This window comes from Mauremys mutica, chromosome 2 (assembly GCF_020497125.1).
Source record: "Mauremys mutica isolate MM-2020 ecotype Southern chromosome 2, ASM2049712v1, whole genome shotgun sequence".
NCBI lineage: Eukaryota > Metazoa > Chordata > Testudines > Geoemydidae > Mauremys > Mauremys mutica.
In genome coordinates, this window is record NC_059073.1 from 254,660,463 (window position 1) to 254,684,851 (window position 24,389).

Consider the following 24,389-nt stretch of genomic DNA (forward strand, 5'->3'; position numbering starts at 1 on the left):
TGTCTTTTCACGGTCAACACCAGGAAGAATATAGACAAGAATTCTCAGCCAACTGCTGACCAGCATCCGGGGCACCATATTCCCAAAATTATAGTGTAGTTTTTGATCACAAACAAATATGAACTTTGCTGTTCAACAACTGCAGAAAACTAAAAGTGTCCATGATATAATCTTATCAATCTGACAAAAATGTCTTGAACTATGAATGCACCCCATAGCTGAGAATGTACCTGGATACCCAGGTAAGTTTACCAGCATTACAAGAAAACTCTCTGGTAGCATGTTTCATGTACAGATGGAATGAAATTCTACTCATTTGTTATTTAGCAGAACAAAAAGGCTAGGTGTAAATTGCAGGTAGGATAGTTTATGTATATTTTTTAAGAAGCTGGCAGTAAAAATGTGTGTGCCAGGCACCATTCTCTGAGAATTTTGCCTGAATGTTTTCTGACTTTCAGATTTACCCTTTATCTGCTTTTTCTCTTTTTAGATTGTAAGCCTTTTGGGGGCAGTCACTAGATCTTGCTCCTGTACATTTCTGTATGACTAGCCAATTTGAGTTGCTATTGTAATATAAATTATAGCAATACTTAATCAATGAAGTCACACTTGTCTAAAGCCAATATAAGTATAATCAGAGTCAGACTCTAGTCTCTACAAAGTAGTCTTATTTCTATGTCTGCAATCAATAATAATCCGAATTAATTTAGAGAAGGAAAGTGTGCAACTAGTAATCTTGACTAGTTACCCAGACATTTTCCAGCTGATCATTTAATTTGATGTAATTATGCTGAGTTAATCATGCGTACACTTTGTAGCATTAGATTAGGATGCAGCAAAAATACCAAAGTCTTCTCAAACCAAAGAAAAATTGCATGATGATAGAGTCTTCAAGTCCAAAAACTAAAATGTGGTAGGGAGCTCATATTTTTCCATAGTTAACATTTTCATAAACTTGTGAAACTATGAACTTGAACCACAAAAGTCAGACTACTTGCATGTTATGAGATTCACCCAGAGTTTTGTCAGAAAGTGCAATGTGCATTAGATAAAGAAACCAGTTTCATATTGTATTAACCAGTTGTGTGTAGACATAGGTCAAACTGAGGTGCCTTGATATATGTGAGCATCTGCAAGTATATCCCAAATATTGAGCTCTTGGGAGCTGGCATTTGCAAACTAATGGCATAAGAATTTACAGGGTCTCATGAGAGCTCCAAAATCCTGCATTGTCTATTTACAGCTGTAATAAAATTGCCCCTTAAAAACAGAGAGAGCAAAGTTCCCCTTCGTAAAATCATCTTGTGTCTAATTACTGAGGCTCCAACCTTGCAACTAAAACCAGAGTCCCTTGATAAAAAATAGGATAGAGCTTTAACTCACGTCACAGTACAAAGCTTGTCAGGTTCCATACATTCTAAATAGCGACATTTTCCAAGATGGCATTTCATTCAGCTGGATGCCATTGTGAACAGCTGAATGAAACCTTCTGCTCAATGTGGTGTGGCAGTCAAAAAAAAAAAGCAAACAAAATGTAGACGAGGCTAAAAAACAGTAGCAAGTATCCTACCTTTATTTGGAATATATTGATAGCAGAGCTTGTTTGACATTGCAATGGTCCATGTGTCTGAATATGAAGAATGTAAAGAAGAGACTCCTCTCGACTGGATGCAGGCCATCCAACATGGAGTAATGTTTCATTGATGGCACTTGGTCCAATATTATACAGCTGTCAAATAAATAACAAAACTCATCAATGTACAACTTTCCAAGGCCAGGAACAACAACAACATCCATTTAGACCTTACAACACTTTTCAGCCACAGATCTCAACGAGCCTTACAAAAGAGGTAAACATCATTATTCTCATTTTATAGGCGGGGAATCTGAAGCACAGAGAGGTGAAGTGACTTGCTCAGGTCAGCCAGTGGGGCCCTGGCAGATGTGGAAACAACACACAGGTTTCCTACGTCCCGGTCAATATTCAAGTGCTTAGTGGCTTTCTCACTTATATTTTTACCTCTGATGCAATTGCCTACAAAGTGGGGATGAAAAAATAAAGTGCTAGATTCTATCCCCATTTACAACAACAAAGTTATGGGCAATTTATAGCTGTTGCATCAGTGTCAGAACTTAACCCCCTTTGAGGGAGCAGCAACAGCTGTTTCATAGTGAAGGCTCAAGCTACTTCCTCATTTTTAAAAATCCAGTTTTCAAACCCCTTCAAGCCAGCTTTCCACAAAATCTTCCTGAAATTTCAGGGGTCACAGCACATCCCAGAGAAGAGATTTTCTGGGAAGTTTGGTTAAAAAAATCAGAAAAGAAATGATGCGCCCAGAACCTTCTAAATTATTATTTTCACATGAGCATATACTTTCGTAAATGTGTGAGGGCAATTTTAAGTTTGGGTAGGTGGCGTAAATTGGGTATGGGTATAAGAGTGGAATAGGCTGGATGCTTTGCTGTTCATTCTGAGACATTTTAGACTTTTTTTGTGAAGAAAGTGCACTGTTGGTTTCTGGGCTTTAACTGGAACCCAGTGACATATTTTCAACCTTACTTCTTTTTCAGTGAAGTTTTTGTTTGTGACTAAACCATAGGGGATTCCTTATTCAATAGGACTACACATATGCTGAAAGTTACATACATGTTTAAGTGCACTGCTGCATCACAGCCCAAGTGGGGTAACATGAAGATCCTTATTATAAGTTGTAGAAACATGTTAAGCTGTAAAATTAGAACATAACTCTTTATTTTGTTCACAGGTTGATATCTCTGATTAATTTAACTTCAGTAGTCGGCTTGCAAATTTTAATTATATAATTTTGTTTAAGTTTAGTGGTTCCTTCTCTGTTTCAAGTTGCCTATCCTTTCCTGACTACTGGCTTGTGAATTGTAACCATATGTGAAGCACTTTGTTTCACCTCCTTGCAGAAGGTCATTTATCAAATTCAAAACATGGTCTGTATTCAGTCTAGTTCATTCAAAGTACTTGTTTTGAACATGAACCCCCCCCCTTTCTTTTTAATCAGTGTATCTCCAGAAGAAAAAACACATGATGGAAAGATGTACGCTTCAAAATATTAATAGACAAAGCCTCCTTGTGTATACTTGTGAAGTTTTTTGTTGTTGTTTTGGAAGCTACACATCTTTCACTCAGAGAGCAGAGAACATGTTGTTGCATTTAAGTTGCTGTGATTTTTAAGAAGAGTTACTTACATTTTAAAGGCAACATATTTTATCATTTTCATAGTTCTCATAGGACCACCTCAAAAACCCATTGAAGTCAATGGAAAAACTCAGTGTTCACTTTAATGTGCTTCGGATCTGGTCCACAGCTTCTTGGTTAGTATTTAGTAAACACCAAAAGTGTTTAGGATTCCTTAATGACCAAGGAGTAAATCCTGTCCTGGCATAAGCTGGTGCCTCTCTCACTAAACCACAGGAGTTGAGCCTGGTTACTCCAGGACTGAATTTGGACCAACGCCTAGAGTAACAATATTTGCATTAAGACTTGTATCAGCTCCAGATGATGACAATGACCAAACTCCAAATGATCTCAGTGGAGCAGAAACAGACCTATTAGAAGCTAAATGATTTCAAATTATACCTCATATATGTGTTCTACTAAAGGGCCAACTTCCTCTTCTTTGGTGGGCTCATCTTTAGGCTCCCAGTTGTGAAGTGGCAAAACAATTTGTGGAGGACGAGACACACTGTAATATATAAAAAGGCTTAATATGTCTCTTGCAGATTCATCTGTTATGTTATCATCAGATATACTATCTTTAACAAGGTAAGACTACTTTATCCAGATGAAACTACAAATAAATTTTAGATAGTCCGAATGGTTACTAGTATTATGCTAGGTGAATGGGACAATGCTTCCAAAAAGTGCAGTAGACTCTTTAATGACCACTACTGGTCAGTATCTCAGACTTACATCTCATTTGAAGGATGGCATCCTCCAGCAACATGTTGCCCCCTACCATTAGAGGACCTATTCTCTGTTGACTTGGAGGGAAGAGTGCTATCTGTCTAGGTATTTATAGCATATTCCTCACTCTGGTATTTGAACGCATCACACAATACTATAAACCCAGACTAGTGCTCTACACAAAAACTTCAGGTTTTTCTTCTCATCCTCATCCAGAGTATCCAGAGTCTGGAACTTTACATTCTACTTCCTTTTTAAAGCCAATTTTATCTATTTTAGGTACTTATTTGGCCTCCCTTCTTGTAGTATCTGAGTGCCTCACAATCTTTCATGTATTTATCCTTGCAACACCCTTGTGAGGTAAGGAAGTTCTATTATTCCCATTTTAAGATGTGCAACTTGCCTAGGGTCACAGAAAGTTTGTTGTGCAGCAAGGAATTGTACCCAGTGCTCCTCATCCCTGGCTAGTGTCCTAAACACTGGATTGTCTTCCTTTTTTTGGTTCAAAGACAGTAACATTCAATTATCCAAAATGTTAGAGCATCATACAATCAGTAAACAAGGGTTAAGAGAAAAAGCAAATTTATACTGCTCTCACTTTATTTCTGTAACACTTTCTTATGACAAAGATATCACATATTTTACTTTTTATTCAAGCTATAGAACACACATAGTAGTGTACCATACCGTCACCGGGTCAGCTGGCCCTGAAGGGGGTTAGGTTCAGCCTCACTTGTGGCAGGCTTAGCCCACCTCCTCAGGTGAAATGAATGACACCAAGGCCCACATGTCAGGGAGTATGGAACTGGATCACGCCTTCTAGGGAATGTGAAGGAAACCCGAGTTCAACAAGGGAGAATTCAGAGTCTCTCTTTAGTTCCCAGGCAGAGAGCCAGGCTTCAGGGAGCAGAAGCCAGCTAAAAAGGTTTGGGGAGGGAGCCTGCTGGGAAGAGGGCAGGTGAGAACTCTCCAGAGCTTCCAGAAGGCCTGGGAAGGAGACCTGCATGGAGACCTGGATGAGGAGCTCCCACTAGGGGCTGATAAAGGGCTTTAAAACGGAAAGGGGGACTATTAGCAAAGGCAAACTGGGACAGCAGCAGGGCCTTAAGCTATACCAGGAAGTTGTGCTATACATACACTTATTGTCTGCATAAAAAAACAGTAAAGGAAGGGTACATTTCAAATCAAACCAGATATAGTAATATTTTAATTTTCCTTATGCTTTCAAAATGCATTTTTCTTTCTTAAAAAATGATAATCTGAGTACTTGTCTGGGATGGGGGGAAGTACAATTTTGCATAATGAGTTTCTGCCAGGAGTTTATAAAGCATTTTTTGTTAGTTGGGGTGGTACTCCTCCTCCTCCAAAACATATATATATATATATATATATATATATATATCTCCAACTGTTAAGATATACACTGGTTGCTATTCAGAGCTGTGGTTCAAAGTAAGTTTGGTTGTTTCTTGTTTTGTAAACTAATGGAATTTCACAGGGTTATTTAACCATTGCATTTATTCAAAGCACTATGAATAGGCAAGGTCTCATAGGACCATAAATAACTGATTGATGAGAATATGATATGCTTTCAAGTGAAAGGAAAGGCATGTAATGTGCTGGCTTTTATTTTTGGTGATATGCCACCTAGGTTGTGATTTGCCACAAGTTACTAATGACATGCTACAACAGAAGTACCATTGTATGAAATGCCTATCACTTCACCACCAAGTATTCCAAATGCCATGAAATGCTACAAACACCTCTTACATTTTGTATAATTAAATTCCTTTTTGTTCTGTTCCTTTACACATGCTATTCCAAAACCAGTTAAAGGATATCGTATCTATCACCGGTGAAATAACATTCATAGCTCAGTGGGTAATCTTTGCAACGACTGCAGAACCCAGGGTGTGCAGTAATCTAATCCTTGTTAAGAAACTTCTGCCTGCTGCAAGTCTTCCTATACTAACTGACTTCCTTCCTATGATGTTGTCTGCCAGAGGCTTGGCTATGAACAAGTGGAAATCACACAAATAGTCACTGAAACATAGATATCTTAAAGAAAAAAATGACAAACAGCATTACCAAACTCTAACGGGAAGCATGACAAAGGATGGTTCAATAATTCTTCATTTGTTTTAATAAATTTTTTGATGAAGATATCTTCCCTACCTCAGATGTGGCAGAATAATTACACATATATTCAGCAAATAATATGATGAATGTTGTCAAACTTCCTTAGCAAAATATTCAATTATTTCTCTCTCCACTCCCCCAATTCCCTGAGAGTTGTGGTGGTTAGCTTCTCTGATGTTCAGTTCCTTAATTAGCAAAATCTCTCAGGCAAAGACCTTGTGATGTTTCTTCACAATCCACCATTTTATGGTAAATACCCAAAGCAAAGGGATTAACAAGCACATAAAGTGGAGAGTGTGCTGACTACAAGTCATTTAATGAAACAATTCTCTTGTTTTCAGCACCCTGGGCAGCAACCCAGGTCACCTGTCCCTAAGGCCTATTTCTGGGTAAGTTCTCCAATATTTGGAATTGGTTTTCCAAATGCCCAGGCCCAGCTGTTTATCTGTTTACATAGATTTTCATCAAAAGACATGCATACTGTAGTGTCGAAAAAGCATTACAGTAGAGAGACAAGTAAGAGCCCACAGAAGAGTAATCTGTGGAGGCACTATGCAACCATCCAACATGTTAGAGTCATCACTGAAAAACAGGGGGCACTTTAATAGGGAAGATCCCTGCCCTCAAAACAGCAATGTTTTCAACCAGCTCTGTTGCCAGTTTATAACTTTATTTTGTCCCTGGTTCAGATAAACCTTTCAGCACATGCTCAGTCCCACTTGCTTCCTTGGTTGCCACTGAACCAACACCAGCAATTCCAGGGCATCCGGCCCCAAAGGCCATGTTTCACCCACATGGCCCTTCTCCACCAAGTCCAGCATATTCCTGGAGGCACCGATTCCTCTGTGAGCACAGGCACTCACCATCACCCACTGCAGCAGGGGTGGGAAGAATGTCTCCAGAATCTGCAGCCCCGGGATTTTAGGGCTATGATTACTGAACATTCACTCTAATTGGTTCACTCATTCTCTCTAACCTCTTACTGTTCCTTGACATCATCACCTACTCTTGACAACCCCCACCTCTCTCTCTCTCTCTCTCTCTCTCTCTCTCACACACACACACACACACACACACACACACACACACACACACACAGTGCACCTTGCTTTCTTTTCCTTACTGCATCCACAATCTCCACTTTCTCCTCCCTCTATGTAGTCTTCCCAATCATCTTTTGTTTCAGTCTCTATAAACCCTCTCCCATAACACCACCTTGCCAAAAATATCACCTCTTTCTCTCCAACTTCCTTCCTCTCTACTACCTCTGACTACCACAGAAAATGATGCAAACTCACTTTACCACTGCTTTACAAAAAAGTAACCTTTAACAGAAGACCACATGTTCTTTGGTTTGCCCCTCATGTTCCTTTCAATTACCCCTTTCTTTTAGGCTTCTTTATGCTGTTAGCTGGGAAGCACTTAGATTGTTGATAAATTGCATAGTCAATTGCTTAACCACACTTTGGTTAGGTATGAAATACATTCAGGAGACCAAATAACCAATGTCAGTCAGGTTTATTGCTACAATTCAATAGTAGTACAGGAAGAAAAGTTCAATACGATACCAGTTTCTGTGAAGCAGTCTCATGCAGTGTTGTTAAATTCACCTTACACAGAACGTTTGCTCCCAAAGAAACACATTTCAGCTAGGAATATTTATGGGATGATTTTACAAGTTATAAGACTTTTTACATGTTACTAAAATCCAACCCATCGGTTCATCTTTGTTCCATAAATTGTTGTTCTGTACTTTTCCTTATCTTTGTTTTGGATACTAGCATGTGTGTGAAGGTACCTCCCCATCTTGTTCCAGGGTAAAACGTTAACATATTTTGCCTTAGACAAGTTTCTTATTTTCGAATGCCAAAGATTACTTCAGATTGGCAAAGTCTTATGGGGTACTTAGCGTAAGTGAACAGGATTATAAAACCATAGCTGTTTGCAGTGCCTTCCAGCAACACAAGCTGGTTCAATTAAAGATATTATCTCACTTGCCTTTTCTCTCTCTCAGAATTATACAAGACAAAGGCCAATTCAGGCAATATAAGTACTAGACATAATATGTGTCACATTGATATTGTGTGCTTAATGCATATTAATATATGTGGTATCAATAATACATATTGATAATATGATTTATATAATTTTAATCCCAGTATATATTGGTCACAGAGATACTATGGTAAAGGGCTACAGAAAACTCTTAGATAGATCTTAAATTGTTTGTTCTTTGGACCAGGGACCATGTCTTCTCTATGATCTGTGAGGTGCCTGGGATGCTTTTGTGTGCTAGACACAAACAGTAATAGAGTACTTGCATTTTATGTATTGGGTCTAATTTAGATATCAGCAACAATATACAACTGTCCAAGCAATAATTAACATTGTCCATGCAAAATCATTAACACTGTTCAGGACCAAAGTGGAAAGCTCTCTAGATTAACTATGTGTTTTGAATATTTATCACAAGTGCCTTTTGCTTCTTGCCTTTTTCAGTTTCCAAATATATGTGAGGATATAAAAATGTAGTAATCACCGGTCTGGATCACACCAAAGGCCCCATCTAGCCTACTATCCCACATCTGGTTCAGAGGAAAATGTAAGAACCCTTCAGTAGGCAGATGTTTGATAATCTCCCCCGCCCCCTCATTTAGGTTTCATCCTGATAGTTTATGTCCTGTAACAAAAGGTTTAATACCCCTTCCAAATTTCTTGTTGTCATTTATTATGATAATTCCAGACTCCATAATTGAACCTGCAGTTTTTATGTGCGTACACAATTGAATATACTTCAAATGACAGGACCTAAAGCTCCCATCCTGCAAAGCTTCTGTGTGTGGTAATCTACTGAAATCAGTGAGAGTTCTGCACTTGAAAGACCTTGCAAGATAGGGCTATAAATAATATACAGTCATATAAAGATTCGTTTAAAAATGTGCATTGGTTGAAAGTATAAATTGAAATACTGAAGTGCTTACCCTATGATCTGCACTTGAGCCACAGCACTGATGTTGATTTGAAGGTTAACCAAATTGCTGGTGGGATTAACCTTATTAGAACTAGAATAGATTTGCACACAGGTTGGTTAGGTTTCAAGTATAAAATTAGAAAAACAATAATTTAATACTAACTTTGATACTTTTGAATTCAGTTTAGTGCCAGTGTCCACCATCAACTGATTAGAAAAGGTAGTATTGGAAACGTTATATCACTGACTTTAGAACCTACAAAAATTAATAATCATATTACATGCAAGCATGCATACACATGGATATAAATATATTAATGTATTGTATGTTTTATTATATATACATATATAGGGTGTATTTCAAAGAACAAAAATTAATTTGTTTCTGTTGAGTGTTATGCCATTCTTATTTCATTTCCTACTATATACAGTAGAACCTCAATTTTATGAACTGTCTTATGAACAACCACTTATGTGAATCATTTTTCTGCCACTCAGGTCATCTTTCTGCAGCTGAACGTGACTTCAATCCTTTAGCCAACATTCAAGCAGATGTACTGGTTTGAACATACTGAGAGATTTGGTGGTAAAGAAAAGATGGAATTATTTCAAAGAAAAATCAGGCATGCTTTATTCTTTTATTACCATGTGTTATGTACACTGTATGATTAATAAATTATCTTATGAACCACATCTATTGTAATTATGAGATATTCAATTTTATGAAATTTTCGATCATATGAACTTCTCAGTCCCCAATTAGTTAATAAAATAGGGATTCTACTATAATAATTGATCTCATCACATGTTTTAATAATGCAATGAAATCAGGCTTCTTTTAGAAAATCTTGTGATCTGGTTATGACACAAAAGAATAATTACTTAGAGAATTTGTTTAGCGTGGTTATAAGACCATGTAAACTATCAGGTCTGATTTTGCATCTGTCTGTGCAGGGGAATCCCAGTAAAATCAAGAACAATTTTGTGCATGAAAACATGGCAAGGCTAACTAACAAGCTGTCCTCTGTTACTGTTTGGCTTTTAAGGCTCTCCAAACTTGTGAGTGTGAAGAACAATAAGATTAAACGAATCTTTTCCCTCAGGGAAAACTATCATTGAAATGAACTACATTTTTCCTCAGTTTTTCTATTCTAGATCTCTCCCAGCAATAAAAATGAATCCCCAGATATAAGGCCTGATTCTCTCACTTTTCTATAAACAAATATATAGGCCTTATCATCTGACAAACCCTCCCTAGTGCATGTAGTCCTTTTCACTTCAATATGACTGATCATAAGATTAGGAGACTATCCATGTGAGGAAGGATTTGAGGGATCAAGACCATATACATATGCAATATAAATATTTAGAGATTTCAAACTCATTTTCATCATGAGACTAATGTTAGTGAGGTTTTGAGCATTTCCAAGCAAGCCTAGAGGGCCCCTTTCCAACAGAGTTTGAGCCTCTATTGCTGTCATAGTTTACTGTTATCGCATCTGGGTAGCATCAGTTAAATGGAAACATTTTGAACAGGCCAGAATTCTCATTGACTAACTACTGAGAAGTATTAGGGTAATTCTGTTTTGATCCAGGGCTTCTGGGTCCGAATTGCTAAATTAGAGGCAACTTTAATTTGTTTGTAAACTGGTGCATTCCCTTTTTAAAATATCCAGTTAGGTTTTGATTTAGTCCTGCACTGTCACTTCCTTGCAGCCATGGAAAGCAGCTTGGGGACTGCAGTTAAGGTTACATTTTAATTTCTTTGTCAATACAAAGGCGATTATAACATTAATTTGTTAGGATAAAATGCACTCCAATTCCTACAAAGGCAGTAATTTCCATAGAGTTCATATGCTCAGACTATGCAGAATCATCTTATGGTCAAATATTTGGGGCACTTATATGTTTTCTTTGAGGTTCATGATATTTTCTCATTATGCGAGTATTTTAAATAAAGAAGTCTATGTACTGATATACACTGCACACCTCTCTGTTCAGATATCTAAGGAAATTATTTGTGCCTAACAAAATTCATATTAAAAAAGGAACTACATTTGACAGACAATACTAGTTCCCTGGCCTCTTCCCAAAAGCAAAGCTTCCCTTGTTGCTCTCAGTGAACTACCATTACACGTTTGGCATGTTGAAATATTTATTTTTTGCATATTATTTTGGAGCAAATTAATGATTAGTTTCCTATGGAAAAACTACTCATGCTGAGACACATATCCAAGCCAAACAAGTTTTATGCTTACTCTTCTTTTCCTGTTAGGTCATTTACTTTTGCTTCACTATGGTTTCCTGTTTCTTTGTTTTTTTATGATTGTTTTATCCTTTCGTTAAGGAAATAGAAATACTACTTAAAATTTAGAACGCACATAAACTTGACTGCTCCTCTGGTGCATTTACACTACAGCAAGAGGATAAAATAATGATTTTTTTTAGACAGAATGGGGGGAGCTGTGCAGCATTTTAATCTAAATATTTGGAAACAGAACTTTCCTACCTAATATTTCTAAACTGTTTCTTCTCCTGTAACTGAATGCATCACGTCCGTTAATGGAATATAAGCAGTCTGGATTGGTTTGGAGTAGAGGTTTTCAGGTTTTAAGCATCAGAACCTCTATCTAGCCATATGAAGAAGGAGGGTGATCAGAACCCCCCACCCCATATGAGAACCCATGTTTTTCACTGATGTTAGGGTTCCGTGAGTCATGGGTAGGCATCTTATTTTTAAATTTAAATATAGCCATCACCTTTCACCTGACTGACACATATACTGAAACTAAATTTCCATTTGGCTCATATACCAAATGATTATACAAATTCCCGAGTATCTTTCACTGTATGTACATGGCATGCACCTTTCTTTTTCCTTCACCCCCCTTCCCTGAGTGTGATTCACCCCTGGGTTCTACCCTGGTCTCGGCCAGCATAATGCAAAGTTCAGTGCCCTAGCAAAGCCAAGTCTGATGGGTGGAAGGGATGAATGTTATCATGGGGCATATGCCCATGATGCCTCCTCTGCTAGGCAGCTTACAGCCAACTAGTGCAACTAATTGTATGAGGTGCTGAATGAATAGGACTATGACCAAGGCTCTCAGGTGATGCACTGATCTAGCACATTTCCTGGGCAATCTCTATCAGTGGGGCAACCAGGAAGCATCACCCTCAAGTTAAAATTGTCCCTGTCCCTAGGAAGGACCACTGAGGGAGGGCTGGAGCATTGAACACCCCTCTGTGTTCTCTGGAGAAAAGTAAGCCCTGCATGTGCCTTTCTGCCTTTTCCCTGTTTAGGTGTTTATCTGTGAGTCCTTCCTGCTGTGAGGAACATTTTGAAATGATGATTTAAACATTTTAAATATCTGCATTATTTATTGTAGTGCACATAATCAAGACACTCATTAAAGGCCAGAGTGTGGCAATTAAGTCAACAAGGGTAGGACAAGGAGACACCTCAGGGAGAACTCTGGCTGGTGATTTGATGAGTACAGATGCAGTAGGAGATCTGCCAGCCTTTGAAAAACTGTAGTATATGTGCTTTTGCCACTGCTCCTAATCAACTCTATTTCCATACTGCGGGGCAGGATGGGATGGCATGTTGTGGCCGGAAGCACTGCCCAGCAGAAGGACATCTGTTATTAGCCGTTCAGCCACATTGTGGCTACAGCTAGTAGAAAAACTCGGCCTTCTCTCCCCCGCCCCCCATTTCATATGGTTCAAGTTAGAGCCTGTTTTCTTTTTTTCCAATTTTTAAAAATTGTAACTTCTTATAACTCTTATCAGAATGGTTATTGAGAGAGCTGGTCGGAGACTGGAATTTCTGTTACATGGGAAATTTCAAAGTGCTGAAAAATTCTTATTCGAAATTGGAACAAAAATCTGAAATCTCAAATTTTTCTGCAAATCAAAAATTATGACTTTTGTTTTATTTGAGAGCACTGAATCATTTTGTTTTGAATTTTATATTAAAAACACGAATGTAAGTCTAACCTAAATAAAACAAAATGGTAGTCTAAGCTGATATTTTACTTTATCAGAATGATAGTGAGAAGTGAAGTGAGAAAGCTAAAATGAATAATTTTGACTTTTCCTCTTAAATGTAATCAAGATTTACATGTTTCTGCAAAATGTTTTGCTTTTGATGGAAAACTGTCAACATTTCTGACTAGCTCTAGCTATCAAGATTTTTATTTTCCAATTTTCAGTAAACAATTATTTTTATAATTTCAATTACAAAAAAATAAAAATATAAATAACAAATTTAATGAACAATTTGGAAAAGTAAAGTTTTTCCATAATAATTTTATTTGAAAAAAGCCTTTTTTAATTAAAACATTTTATTGGAAAAAAATCAGACCACCTCCAATTGTGGACCTTCTATTTTCTTAGTCAGGCATAAGGGAGAAGCCAGTCTTTTTTATTTTTTTCTTCTCCATCAGGATGTCTTTCTAAAGCTTGGAAGGATGAGATTTTATCATTCAGCATAAACACAAACCGATGAAGAAATATTTCCATAATCTACTGTCATTAAATAATTATTGTCGACCGCTCCTACAGTCTGATGTCCCCATAATTTCTCACAACTCTGAAAATGTTAAAATATAAACAAATTGGAAGACATGCTTACAAACAAACTTCAATATTATCCAATCAAAATGTTATATCTACACATTTTGATTTGATAAAATATATAAAATTGATTTCTGCTGTGCCTAATTATGTGTTTCAAGCAATTCTGAAGGGGAATATCAAGTTTAAATTCCATGGAACCACTGACCACAACCAGAAGAAATGAATTTTGACAAATGAAAAACCCTCAACATGTTCCAGTAGCTGATTTAGCTAAAAGCCAACAGAGTGGTCTGTACCAGTTTTAGATTCCTCTAGAAAACATCTGCAAAAGGAAAGGCCATAGAATAATTACTTCCATTGTAGAGTTACAATGAATCTTCTTAGCACTAGTTTTGAAATATGGATATGTATTTACAGTTTAAATCATTGTGTACTTGATAAAATATCTAACCTTTTTACTTGCAGTTCAAATGTGATGCTGAAATCGGCATTTTCAAAATGCTGAACGGAAAATCGGATGCCAGTGGAGAACTAGGAAAAAACAAACATTTTCTGAGTAACATTTTGATAGGGTGGCTTAAATGTCTGTTATTTTTTTGTAGCAAACCTAATCAAGACATTCATTAAAGTGTGCACTCCCACCCCAAAACAAATGAAAGAGTCAGTTATTAAAAATGGCAATTTTAAAGACATGATTCATCATGGGAAAACCAGCATTCTTTAAAGTTATGATTTTTAGATTTGTACAAGCAGTGTGCAATTGTGCATTAATAACTATTAAGGGGACACCATTAATCTAAAACCTAGTCAATTAAAAAAATATAGAAGCAGGACTACTTGAAATGTTTTTCATTTAGAACTGAAACTGTGCCAGCAGTGTTCACAGCCTGTAAAGGCCCTCTGAATCCTCCTCAAATTACATTTATTGCCTTGCATCATACACACACTGTTTTGATCAGAACCCTTCTTGTGCTCCCTGAAAATGTTGGTTGCATGGCGATACATGCATATGTAGAAACAAATTCTTTTTGAGAATTCCATCAGGTATCGTTGGGAAACTGGGCCATCAAGCCTCCATTTTCAACCAAAGTTTGAACTCTTCAGTTCTCTTTTTTTCATTTTATTTTCTTGTTTGAACAAGTGGAGGAGACCTCTTTGCCCTACTTTTATCTGCTTGCTTGTGTGGCATCTTCACCAATACAAACACAATAATCTAGTTTTCTTTTCAGGCCTAGAATTAACAGCATTCAAGAGGAATGCATTTCATCCTACATTCATGCTTCTAGTCACTATTTGGTCATTTCTCTTGTTTTACCAACCATCTTGGAGTAATGCCAGTGTTGATACTTTAAGTCTTCTGTTAATTTTTCCCTCTCCTTCTTCACTTGCAGAACATAATGGTGGATTGGTGAGTTTAAATCCATCAAGAGGACTATTCTTAGGGTGAAATGTTTCAATCTTTTCCTTCAGTTATTCATTTTGTGCTATGTGGAAGGCAATACTGTTAGCATAAAAGCATGCTGCAAGTTCAGGTCTTTGTCTTCCAATCATTTAAACAGCATAATCACCAAAGATCCTTGTCATTGTCTGTAGCGTCTAAGATGAACAGAAACTACTCCTGAAGTAAGCTGATGCTGAATAGGTGCTTGAAGGCATGGAAGGGACTTAATTTGTCATTAAGGCTACATTCTGATGATTATGATGGTGGTGGCAGTATCAAAAATGTATATGTGTTGCAGATACATTTGAAATATTATTTAAATTTAATGAAGCAAAAACTTTCACTGCAGTGGTGCTGGAACACTCTTTACAGTAGGTGTGCTGAAAGCCAGTGGTCCCCAAACTTTTTACCTCGCACTCGCTCCTAAACCCTGTCTGGGCCCCCTCTCCCCAGAGCTGCGGCCAGGACTGAACTGTGGCTCTGGGAGGGGGGGAGGACACAGACAGGAGTAAGGGGGCCGAGTCTGGAAGCACAGCTGGGGGCAGGAGCAGAGCCCCAGACACAGGTCCTGCAGCCAGGACCTTGGGCACAGGGCTGAGAACAGAACCGCAGGCACAGTTCCTGTGGCCAGGACTCTGGGCAGGGGGGTGGGAGCAGAGCCACAGGCATGGAACCAGCAGTGCCAGGACCCTTTATGCAGGGCTGGCAGCCGGGATGCTGCACAAAACCTGGGTGTGCTGCAGCACCCTCACACCCCTAGTTCCTGCACTCTGTTTCACTGAGTGAAGTAAGAAAGCAAGGTAAGAAATTCAGGATTTGTTCCACTGTATCTAATGGCCAGTGTATGGTGAATTTTTATTAGTGTTAATGTAAGAGAGATCCAGTGAAGCAGAGATACAGTTTCCCTCTGATCTAATAGAGCAGATATGCACTGCAGTTTTGATGATCTATTAGACCTCTATCAGCCTGGGCTTAATCCCTTATTTAATACTGAAATAGCACTCCTACCGTAAAATACTAATGAGCTGCAGATGTTGCCTCTGTGTGGTCACATGTCTTTTCTCTGGCTGAGAGTAGTTGACTCTACTAACAATAATGGAGCAAAGGTGCTCAGATATGCCACTGGTGAATCTCCAGAGGCCACTGGAGTGGCCAATATGTTGCTGGATCTCTAGCAGCAAGTTTATCTTTACTGGCACAATATTAACATGATTTTCATTTTCCAAATGAAGTTTTAGTTTTGTCAGGATTATATTACCATGAACCAGATCACATTCCCTATGGTGTCTCTTAAGGCTCCATTCTATTATTTTTATGGCACCCAGGATTATGCTAGGAGACAGATGACTGCTCCTCACTTGCTGCCTACATACAACCCACATTAATCTTATTTTTGAAAAGTGTATTTTAGTGCATACAAAAAGGTACAACATTGGCAACTGTGACGACTGATATCTCGGTATGCCAACAAAACAGGAAAACTTCCCTACACTAACACATCATCTCCTTTTGTGTGGCAACTTCAAAAGCAACATTAAAGGTTAACATCCAAGTTTGTCTTTAACGATATGGCTTCTGGTAACGAATCAAGGCTGTCCTTCCAGATAAGTATTTTAGAGGGCAGTTGTTCACTAGGTGTTCCATGTTTTGGATGTCTTCTCCACATTCATATATTGAATCATCCTTCATTGTGTGGTAGGCAATGCAGGTGTGTGGTTCTGGTGTGGTTCACTGTGATCCATATCTTATGTACTACTGTGAAGCCAGGTGGTTGGTCTGTAGGATCCATGGGCAGGTCTTGATTCTTGACCCTGCTATTTTCTCAAATCTCATTATCTTTTGGTGATAGTCCTGAGGTTTTGAGAGCTTTGTCTGCCAAGGTGTTCCTGGTCTTATGGTGGGATGTCAAATGGGGCAGGAGGTTGGAGATTTTCACAGGTGGCAAAGTCTGGGTCACTATCACATGCTCATATTGTTAATGCTTCTCTTTTGGAGGGATGGTGTTAAGATATGCATGAGAACAGGAAGTTAAACTGTCGGAGTTGAATTCCACACACCTGTACAATTCTCATAAGTTCAATTACACACCTTGATAAGTTTCATATTTATGCTACCGGACCATACTGGCATGCAGTATTCAGCTGCTGAGAAAACAAGGGCCAAGGTGGCTGTATGCAAGGTGTGAGAATCTGCTTCCCAACTAGCCACAACTAGTTTGTGGACTATATTGTTCCTAGCATTTATCTTGGCAGCGGTCTTCATCAGATGTTGGTGGTATGTGAGGCTTCAATCCAGAACTACCTTGAAATATTTTGGGAAATACTCGTAATTGAATTTGGTGCCACAGAAGGTGACATTCAAACACATCTTTGCATGGTGGCTGCTCAGGTGGGACATAAGAACATAAGAACCACCATACTGGGTCAGAACAATGGTCCAATCCAGCCCAGTGTCGTGTCTTCCAACAGTGGCCAATGCCAGGTTCTTCAGTGGGAATGAACAGAACAGGAAATCATCAAGTGATCCATCCCCTTCTGCCCATTCCCAGCTTCTGGCAAACAAAGGCTAAGGACACTTCAGAGTATGGTTTTGCATCCCTGCCCACCTTGGCTAATAGCCATTGATGGACCCATCCTCCATGAATTGTTATAGTCTTGGCCTTCACAACATCCTCTGACAAAAGAGTTCTACAGGTTGACTGTGCATTGTGTGAAGAAATACTTCCTTTTGTTTGTTTTAAATCTGCAGTCTATTAATTTCATTTGGTGCCCCCTAGTTCTTGTGTTATGAGAAGGAGTAAATAACACTTCCTTATTTACTTTCTCTACTCTAGTCATGATTTTATAGACCTCTATCACATCCCGCTCTTAGTTGTCTTTTTTCCGAGCTGAAAGTTCCCAGTCTTATTAATCTCTCCTCACATGGAAGCTGTTCCATTCCCCTAAACATTTTTGTTGCCCTTTTCTGTACCTTTTCCAATTCCAATATATATTTTTGAGATGGGGCAAGCAGTTCTGCATGCAGTATTCAAGATGTGGGCATACCATGGATTTATATAGAGGCAATATGATATTTTCTGTCTTATTACCTGATCACAGGTGCTTTGTCCTGGCCTAAATCCTCTTTAGGGATATAGTATAACTGTCTGGAGTAACATCCTTTCCAAGAGCTTGTAGGTTACACAGTGATATCAGCTGGTGTTTTTTCAGTGTGGCTGTGTTCCCTGGTCTCGGGATGACAATGACCTTTGCCTGTTTCCATACCTTGAGTGTTTGGCCAATGGCATGCATGTTGGGAAAGAACTGCGTCAGCCAGTCATGGCCATGTTGACATACATTTTTCAGAAATTCTGGGAAGATGCTGTCTGGGCCTGCAGCCTTGCCAAGTTCAGTGAGTGTTATGGCCTTGTTCACTTCTTCTCTAGCGAATGGCTTTGATAGATTCATTGTTGCTGGGCAGTCAGATAGGGAACGATAAAGCACTTTCCCACATTAAGTGTGCCTTATCCCTATTCAATTCCAATCTCCATTCAGTCTTTGACCTCTCTTGCTGAGATTACCTCATTAAAAACTCCAATATTCTTGACAGACACCTCCCATTAATATGTAGAATAAACTTTATTGAGGCCCTGGAACAGCCATCAGAAATGGCAATGACTTTGGAAGGACTTCAGTCTTTAACACTCTCAATCTAATACCTTTCAGTGTACTAGACAAGTCATTCAGTTAAAAATATTTAGACTCAATTTCTGCCTCTTGTCCTGTGCTTTAGTGTAGGTATATTTACTGTGGAGTGTCAGCATGAAGTTATCGTCAACATTCTGTGCCACACCTTGTGGTTTTCCCTGTTTTTTAATGTTTTGAACAGGTTAAGTACCTTTCATGAATAGTAAAAGATTTCAAAATCATTGATTTGCCAAAAGCCAGAGACCCTGTAATCCTGCTCCTAGGAATGTATTCTGAAGATGTGACACTGCAGACTGTTCCAAGTTTTACTGGAGAAGAGACCTGTAAACCTTCCCTGTTGGACTTTATCCCCTGAGCCCTGAACCAACCGAACTGAACTCCGCCATGTGAGGGTCATCCTATCCCCATTACCTGGCCCGCTTATTTATACCCATCACTGTCTTTAACTGTTATATGAGTGATGTACCCTCACTGCTTGCTAACTGTATCTTGATCTCACCCACCGTATACCCCGCATTGGGGACATTGCAGACTGTATATGTTATGTGCTGTCCAATACCAAAATACTAGCATCCCCCCCTAATCTGTATGTTACCCCCGATGACCAATAACTGACATTTCAAACTTTCTGTATCATCTGTTTTTAAACATTTCCACAGGGTACGTCACTAAACCCTGCCACACAAACATGCGAGCCTTTCCAAACAAGTTGGTCTTCAATTGCTGCAGAACTGTAGGGGCTCCAGCTATTGAAGAGGCACTGTTGTGTCTCTGTAGTTAAGGGTTTAAGAATGTTTGATTATGATCTCACCCCCCCATCTACAAAAAATCCCTTTCTGACTGAATATTTTAAAAACCACTGATCTCTTGCCAGAGCATAAGTGTTTTACAAAGTTGGAGGTGGATCAGAGCAGCTGTTTAAGAGTTATGTGATTTGAAGAAATGACTGGTATTTCACTGTTGGAAATGTGCTAACTTGGTTTGCCATCACACAGCTTAGAAACTGTCTGGTACAGGAACTCCAGTCCTTTGGCCTTTACTAAGCCCCCGTGAGAACTAGTTCCAGAGTTAAAGTTAGTGTTCAAACCTTATGTGGTATTTCCAGACTTGTTGAGGTTTGGATTTTTTTAAATTACCGTCTTCATATACCTTGACTTTCAAATGCTTGGTTCTTTTCTTATAAATAGGGCTTCTGATTTTAGTTTTTTTTTAAATCAATAAATAGTGATGGAACACCCCCAATACAATAAATAAGTTGAAAAACACCATAAATCTTACATGCACCTAAGTGTTTGGCTACAAACAAAGAACACTAATGCAGATTATGGAGTATGATTTTTAACATGCCTAAATATGTTGCACATCAGTTGGCCTGTGCAGACCCTTCTGGTGCACAGTAGGGAACATTGCAAAGAGATTACAGTTGTACATATTGTAATGGGTAATCTATATAACAATGTATATGTTCACATTACTCATTACGGTATATACAAAGAGAAAGTCTCGAAGCACCCTGGTTTTTGGACATAAACATGAAACTCAAAAATTGCTATAAATAAACACTAAAAAATGAAATACACCCCCCCAAAAGAAGCCCTATGTATAAACTGTAATGTTCTTATGTTTTAAATGAAGTTTTCTGTTTACAATTTCCACTCCACCTTAATCATGGAATCACAGACAGGACTGCAAGGTTTATCTAGTCTAATGAAATATTTTGTTTAGGAATATTTGGTAATGTTACATTAATTTCAGCTTTAGACCTCATCCTGCAGGAAAACAGGGAAGTGATCAACTATGACGTAAGAATGACAAATTATGAGATGACTGATGAGAACACTCCTGCTTTAGAGTCAGATCATGTGGGACCAAGAAAGGGCTGTAGAAGGCCCTGCATGCAGTGGAACTGGTGTGGTTAGGCAGCATGGGAACAAGTGGGAAGGCTACAGGGAGCCCAGAGTCTCCCTGAACCCTAGTGCTGGTAGAATTTGCGGTAAGGCTGATGTAGAGGCCAGGCAGGGATGAGGCCTTTGGATACACAGCAGAGTGGGGTGGAGGGCAGCAATAGCAACAGAGTGGTTCTGCTGATATTCCACAGCCTGATTGGACAATTCCATACCTATCTCCACTCTCATACCCAGATCTTCTCAAGTTATTTCAGGGAACGTCCCAGCCCATTGGCAGGGAACATGCACATTACAGACAGGATTTGCCCTTTATTTAATATATTGTTGGTGCCCCTTTATGTTCATCCTGCATCTCCTACACAGTCCCCTACATATGGTACAACCGCCCTGAGCACATCTGCAATGCCTACCCTGTTCTTATTTAATTCCCTCCCTTTTCTGCCATACTGGTCACAGTTGATGCATATGTAAGTTGCCTATTCTTGCAGGACTGGTTACCAAGCCTGCTTTCAGGCTCATCTACTGCCTCTGTTTACCTTCCACTCACCTCATTAAGAAAACTTCATACTAAGTTTCCTCAGTAACTCTCCCCTTTTTGAGTTGTATGTTAATAAGCCTGACACCTAAACTTTCTAGCCCTCTTTTCCAGGCTCAGTTAATCTATTCAGTTAAATGGGCTTCAGGATCCATATAGCTCTCCCTTCCAGGCTCACAGTCCTTTGCAGTCCTCGTTGCCTGTCAGGATACTGGGTGATGGTAGGCAGACTAGTGGCAGGAGCTTGGGGTTCCAGGAAGCCAGGCGTCAGAGCCAGCATCAGAGTCAAGAGTCAAGCTGAGGGTGAGAGCTAGAGGCAGAGTCAGGAATCAGGTCAAGGGTCAATACCAGGTATTGGGGTTTGTGTTGGGATTCCAGAGGTCAGTCAGAGTCAGAATCCATGTCAGAGTCAAGGTCAATAATGGGAATTCAGGAACAGGGAAGCTGGACAGTTGCTTCTACAGCAGCTAGTTGGGGATGCAACTGTTGCCTGAACACTTCCTGGTACATCTTGTGGGTTGATATAGGGACAAGGAGCCAATCAGGGATCACTAAGGCCACTGTCAGTCGGGTCACTCAGGGCAGAACTTCCTGTGGCATTGAACCTCTGCAGATTGTGGTAAGTGTAGGTTATAGCTGCCACTGGTTAGCAGTGTGGGGATGATAATTGCCTGGTAGCCCTGCAGGCCTGGGTTCAAGTCCTGTCAACCCTTACATAGCTAGAGCTTCTCACCCTGCAAGCTCCTGCTCCCTGCATGTCCCTCAGCTAAGGCTCATCCCTCAACAGGGTCCTTGCAGATTTCTCTTCTAGACCTTCTGCCTGGGCACTCTACTGAGTTGTCAGCTGCCTTCTTCTAAGAAACATCCCTCCCCACCTCTCTCTGATTAACTTTGGGCTGCAGTTATCTTCCCCAGCAGGCCTAGCTTCTAACCAGATATTTTCATCACAAAACCTATGGACTCATTTGCTTTACTTGGAATGGTGGCCTAAGCCTGGCAAGAGTGTAGCTGAGTCCCAAACCCATTAAAAGGTCAGCTCAGCCTATGACAGTTCTTCCTCTAACCTCTTTATTTGTCAGCGCTTAGACTGTGAATTTCTCAGAGCAGGGACAGGCCCATCTGGAATATTTGAAAATCAGCTAACAGAGCGGGATCTACTATAAAAACAATGCATGAAGAAACATTGGCTTGATATCATGCAGGAATAACTGTGTCAAGACAGCAACCTAGAAAATTCCCATCTAGAGAAAGTTTAAGGAGAGAAATACCAATTTTTGCTAGTTGTTGCTAACCAGTATATTGGGTATCTTAGATAATGAAGTATCAGAGGGATAGCTGTGTTAGTCTGGATCTGTAAAAAGCAGCAATGAGTCCTGTGGCACCTTAAAGACTAACAGATGTATGGGAGCATAAGCTTTCGTGGGTGAATACCCACTTCGTCAGACACATGTCAGATTATGAAGTACCTTGTAAAGCTACTGCACTAATATTAGGGTATCCAGCTAAGCTCCTACCAATTTAAAATGTGAGCGATGCTAATTTCCAATTAAAAGCTATTGTTTTATAGGTTTACAATTAATTCACAGAGGAGTTGTCTTGCTCAGTTTTACTAGCACGGCTTAGTATGTAACTAAAAAAGCTTGGATTTAATCACATTTTTGATATTTAGTTCAATAGTCATGGCATTACCCCTTTGAATTATGATTGTATGGGGATTCTCACATAACCAAAATTCAAAGGGGTAATGCTATTCATTTAACTAAATATCAAAAAATGTAATTAAACCCAAACTTTTTATAGTTATATAATCAATGGGAGAGGATTCTTGTGGGGGAAAACTCTGTCAAGTTCTGCTGCTGGAGTTTTTCCTGAACTGTTTTGTCAAGAGACAGAAGGAGAGGAATGAGCAGCATGTCTGCTCCCAAGCCACAAAGATATCCAAACCTAATCCAGGTCCAAACACCACCTCCTCAGCCCATCTTTAATCACTGTAGCCAGAATACTTGCCAAAAAGTGCCATGGTGACTTATGCTGCAGTTAATTTGTTTGTTTCAACCTTCTCTCACAAACGCTTGTTCATAAAAAACGCAGCACAACCTGCCAGTTGACAAATTCTCTGTTTCGGCTCAAGAGAAACCCAAAATAGGGAGATTAGGGGACAAATATGGATTATAATTTTCTGTGATGCCAGAAAGAATGCATTTCTTGTAGAGCAGTATGAACAACAGATTAGACTACAGCAAACACATTGTTCAGCAGTAGAATGGATAAAATAGAGCACTGCATTATGTTAGCCAGTTCTATACGTGACTGTAGCGAGGGCTATTGATACAGCATTTATGAATATATGGTATTCATTTATTTTTAAAAAGTAGAAATTCTTTACCTTAGAAAATGTTTGTGATGATACACTGCTCTACAGCCAAAATGCTTCTGAAAAAAATGTAGTGTAACTTTACTAATTCTGGGTCACTGAGAATGAAAATGATGCTTAAAATTGTTGATTGGCTCTAGTTTTCAAGTTATGCTATTGGGTCAGTATATACGACCCTTGACTTGGGAATCGCGGAGGATAAGTGAGTTATAAAGGGAAGGGATCTCAATTTAAACCAGACATGACTAAAATACATCTTTGACTGGATCTATGAATAAATCTATGACTGGGTTTGGACAGTACTTGCTTTTTAGGCAAAACAATGAATGATGCAATCTGAAGCTGGTATTGCGTCATACATGATATGAATTGCATCATGTTATTCCTAGAAGTCATGGATGATGCAATCATAACGAAGCTTACATCACTCTGCTGAACAAACTGCCCTATATCAGCTCTAGAAATCATACAGTGTCGTGCTCTCTTATTTGTCAGTGTTTGATTTTGCAAAGGGACACATTTCTGTTTAGCCAAAGTGAGCAGAGATGCCTCGTACTTGTGTGAATAGTGCAGATAACTTCTGCTATGTTTGTGGTGAAGTGACTTTTGCATCACAAAAGTGCAGTATAACCACTATGGTTAAGAAAGCCTATCACCTTTATTTTGGCTGCAAAATTGGAGATCAGGACAAGAGGTGGGCCCCACACATATGCCGCAACACTTGTGCAACAAATCTTCGCCAGTGGTTGAACAGGAAAAGGAAATCTATGCCTTTTGCAGTGCCAATGATTTGGAGAGCGCCAACAGATCATACCAGCAAT

The 24,389-nt window shown here is 39.1% G+C and overlaps 1 protein-coding gene across 2 annotated transcripts in view; it reads right to left on the reverse strand.

The window, feature by feature from the left end:
• ITGA8 (integrin subunit alpha 8) overlaps nucleotides 1-24,389 on the reverse strand; it is a 175,718-nt gene that overhangs the window by 45,977 nt on the left and 105,352 nt on the right. Inside the window, exons 22-25 of one of the 2 annotated variants that reach the window (XM_045004722.1) lie at nucleotides 14,077-14,156; nucleotides 9,058-9,138; nucleotides 3,611-3,716; nucleotides 1,571-1,729 (exon numbers count right to left, since the gene is read on the reverse strand). In XM_045004722.1, coding sequence (XP_044860657.1) covers nucleotides 1,571-1,729; nucleotides 3,611-3,716; nucleotides 9,058-9,138; nucleotides 14,077-14,156 — 426 coding nt within the window. The remainder of the gene's footprint in view (nucleotides 1-1,570; nucleotides 1,730-3,610; nucleotides 3,717-9,057; nucleotides 9,139-14,076; nucleotides 14,157-24,389) is intronic. The other variant, XM_045004723.1, reaches the window with a different exon arrangement.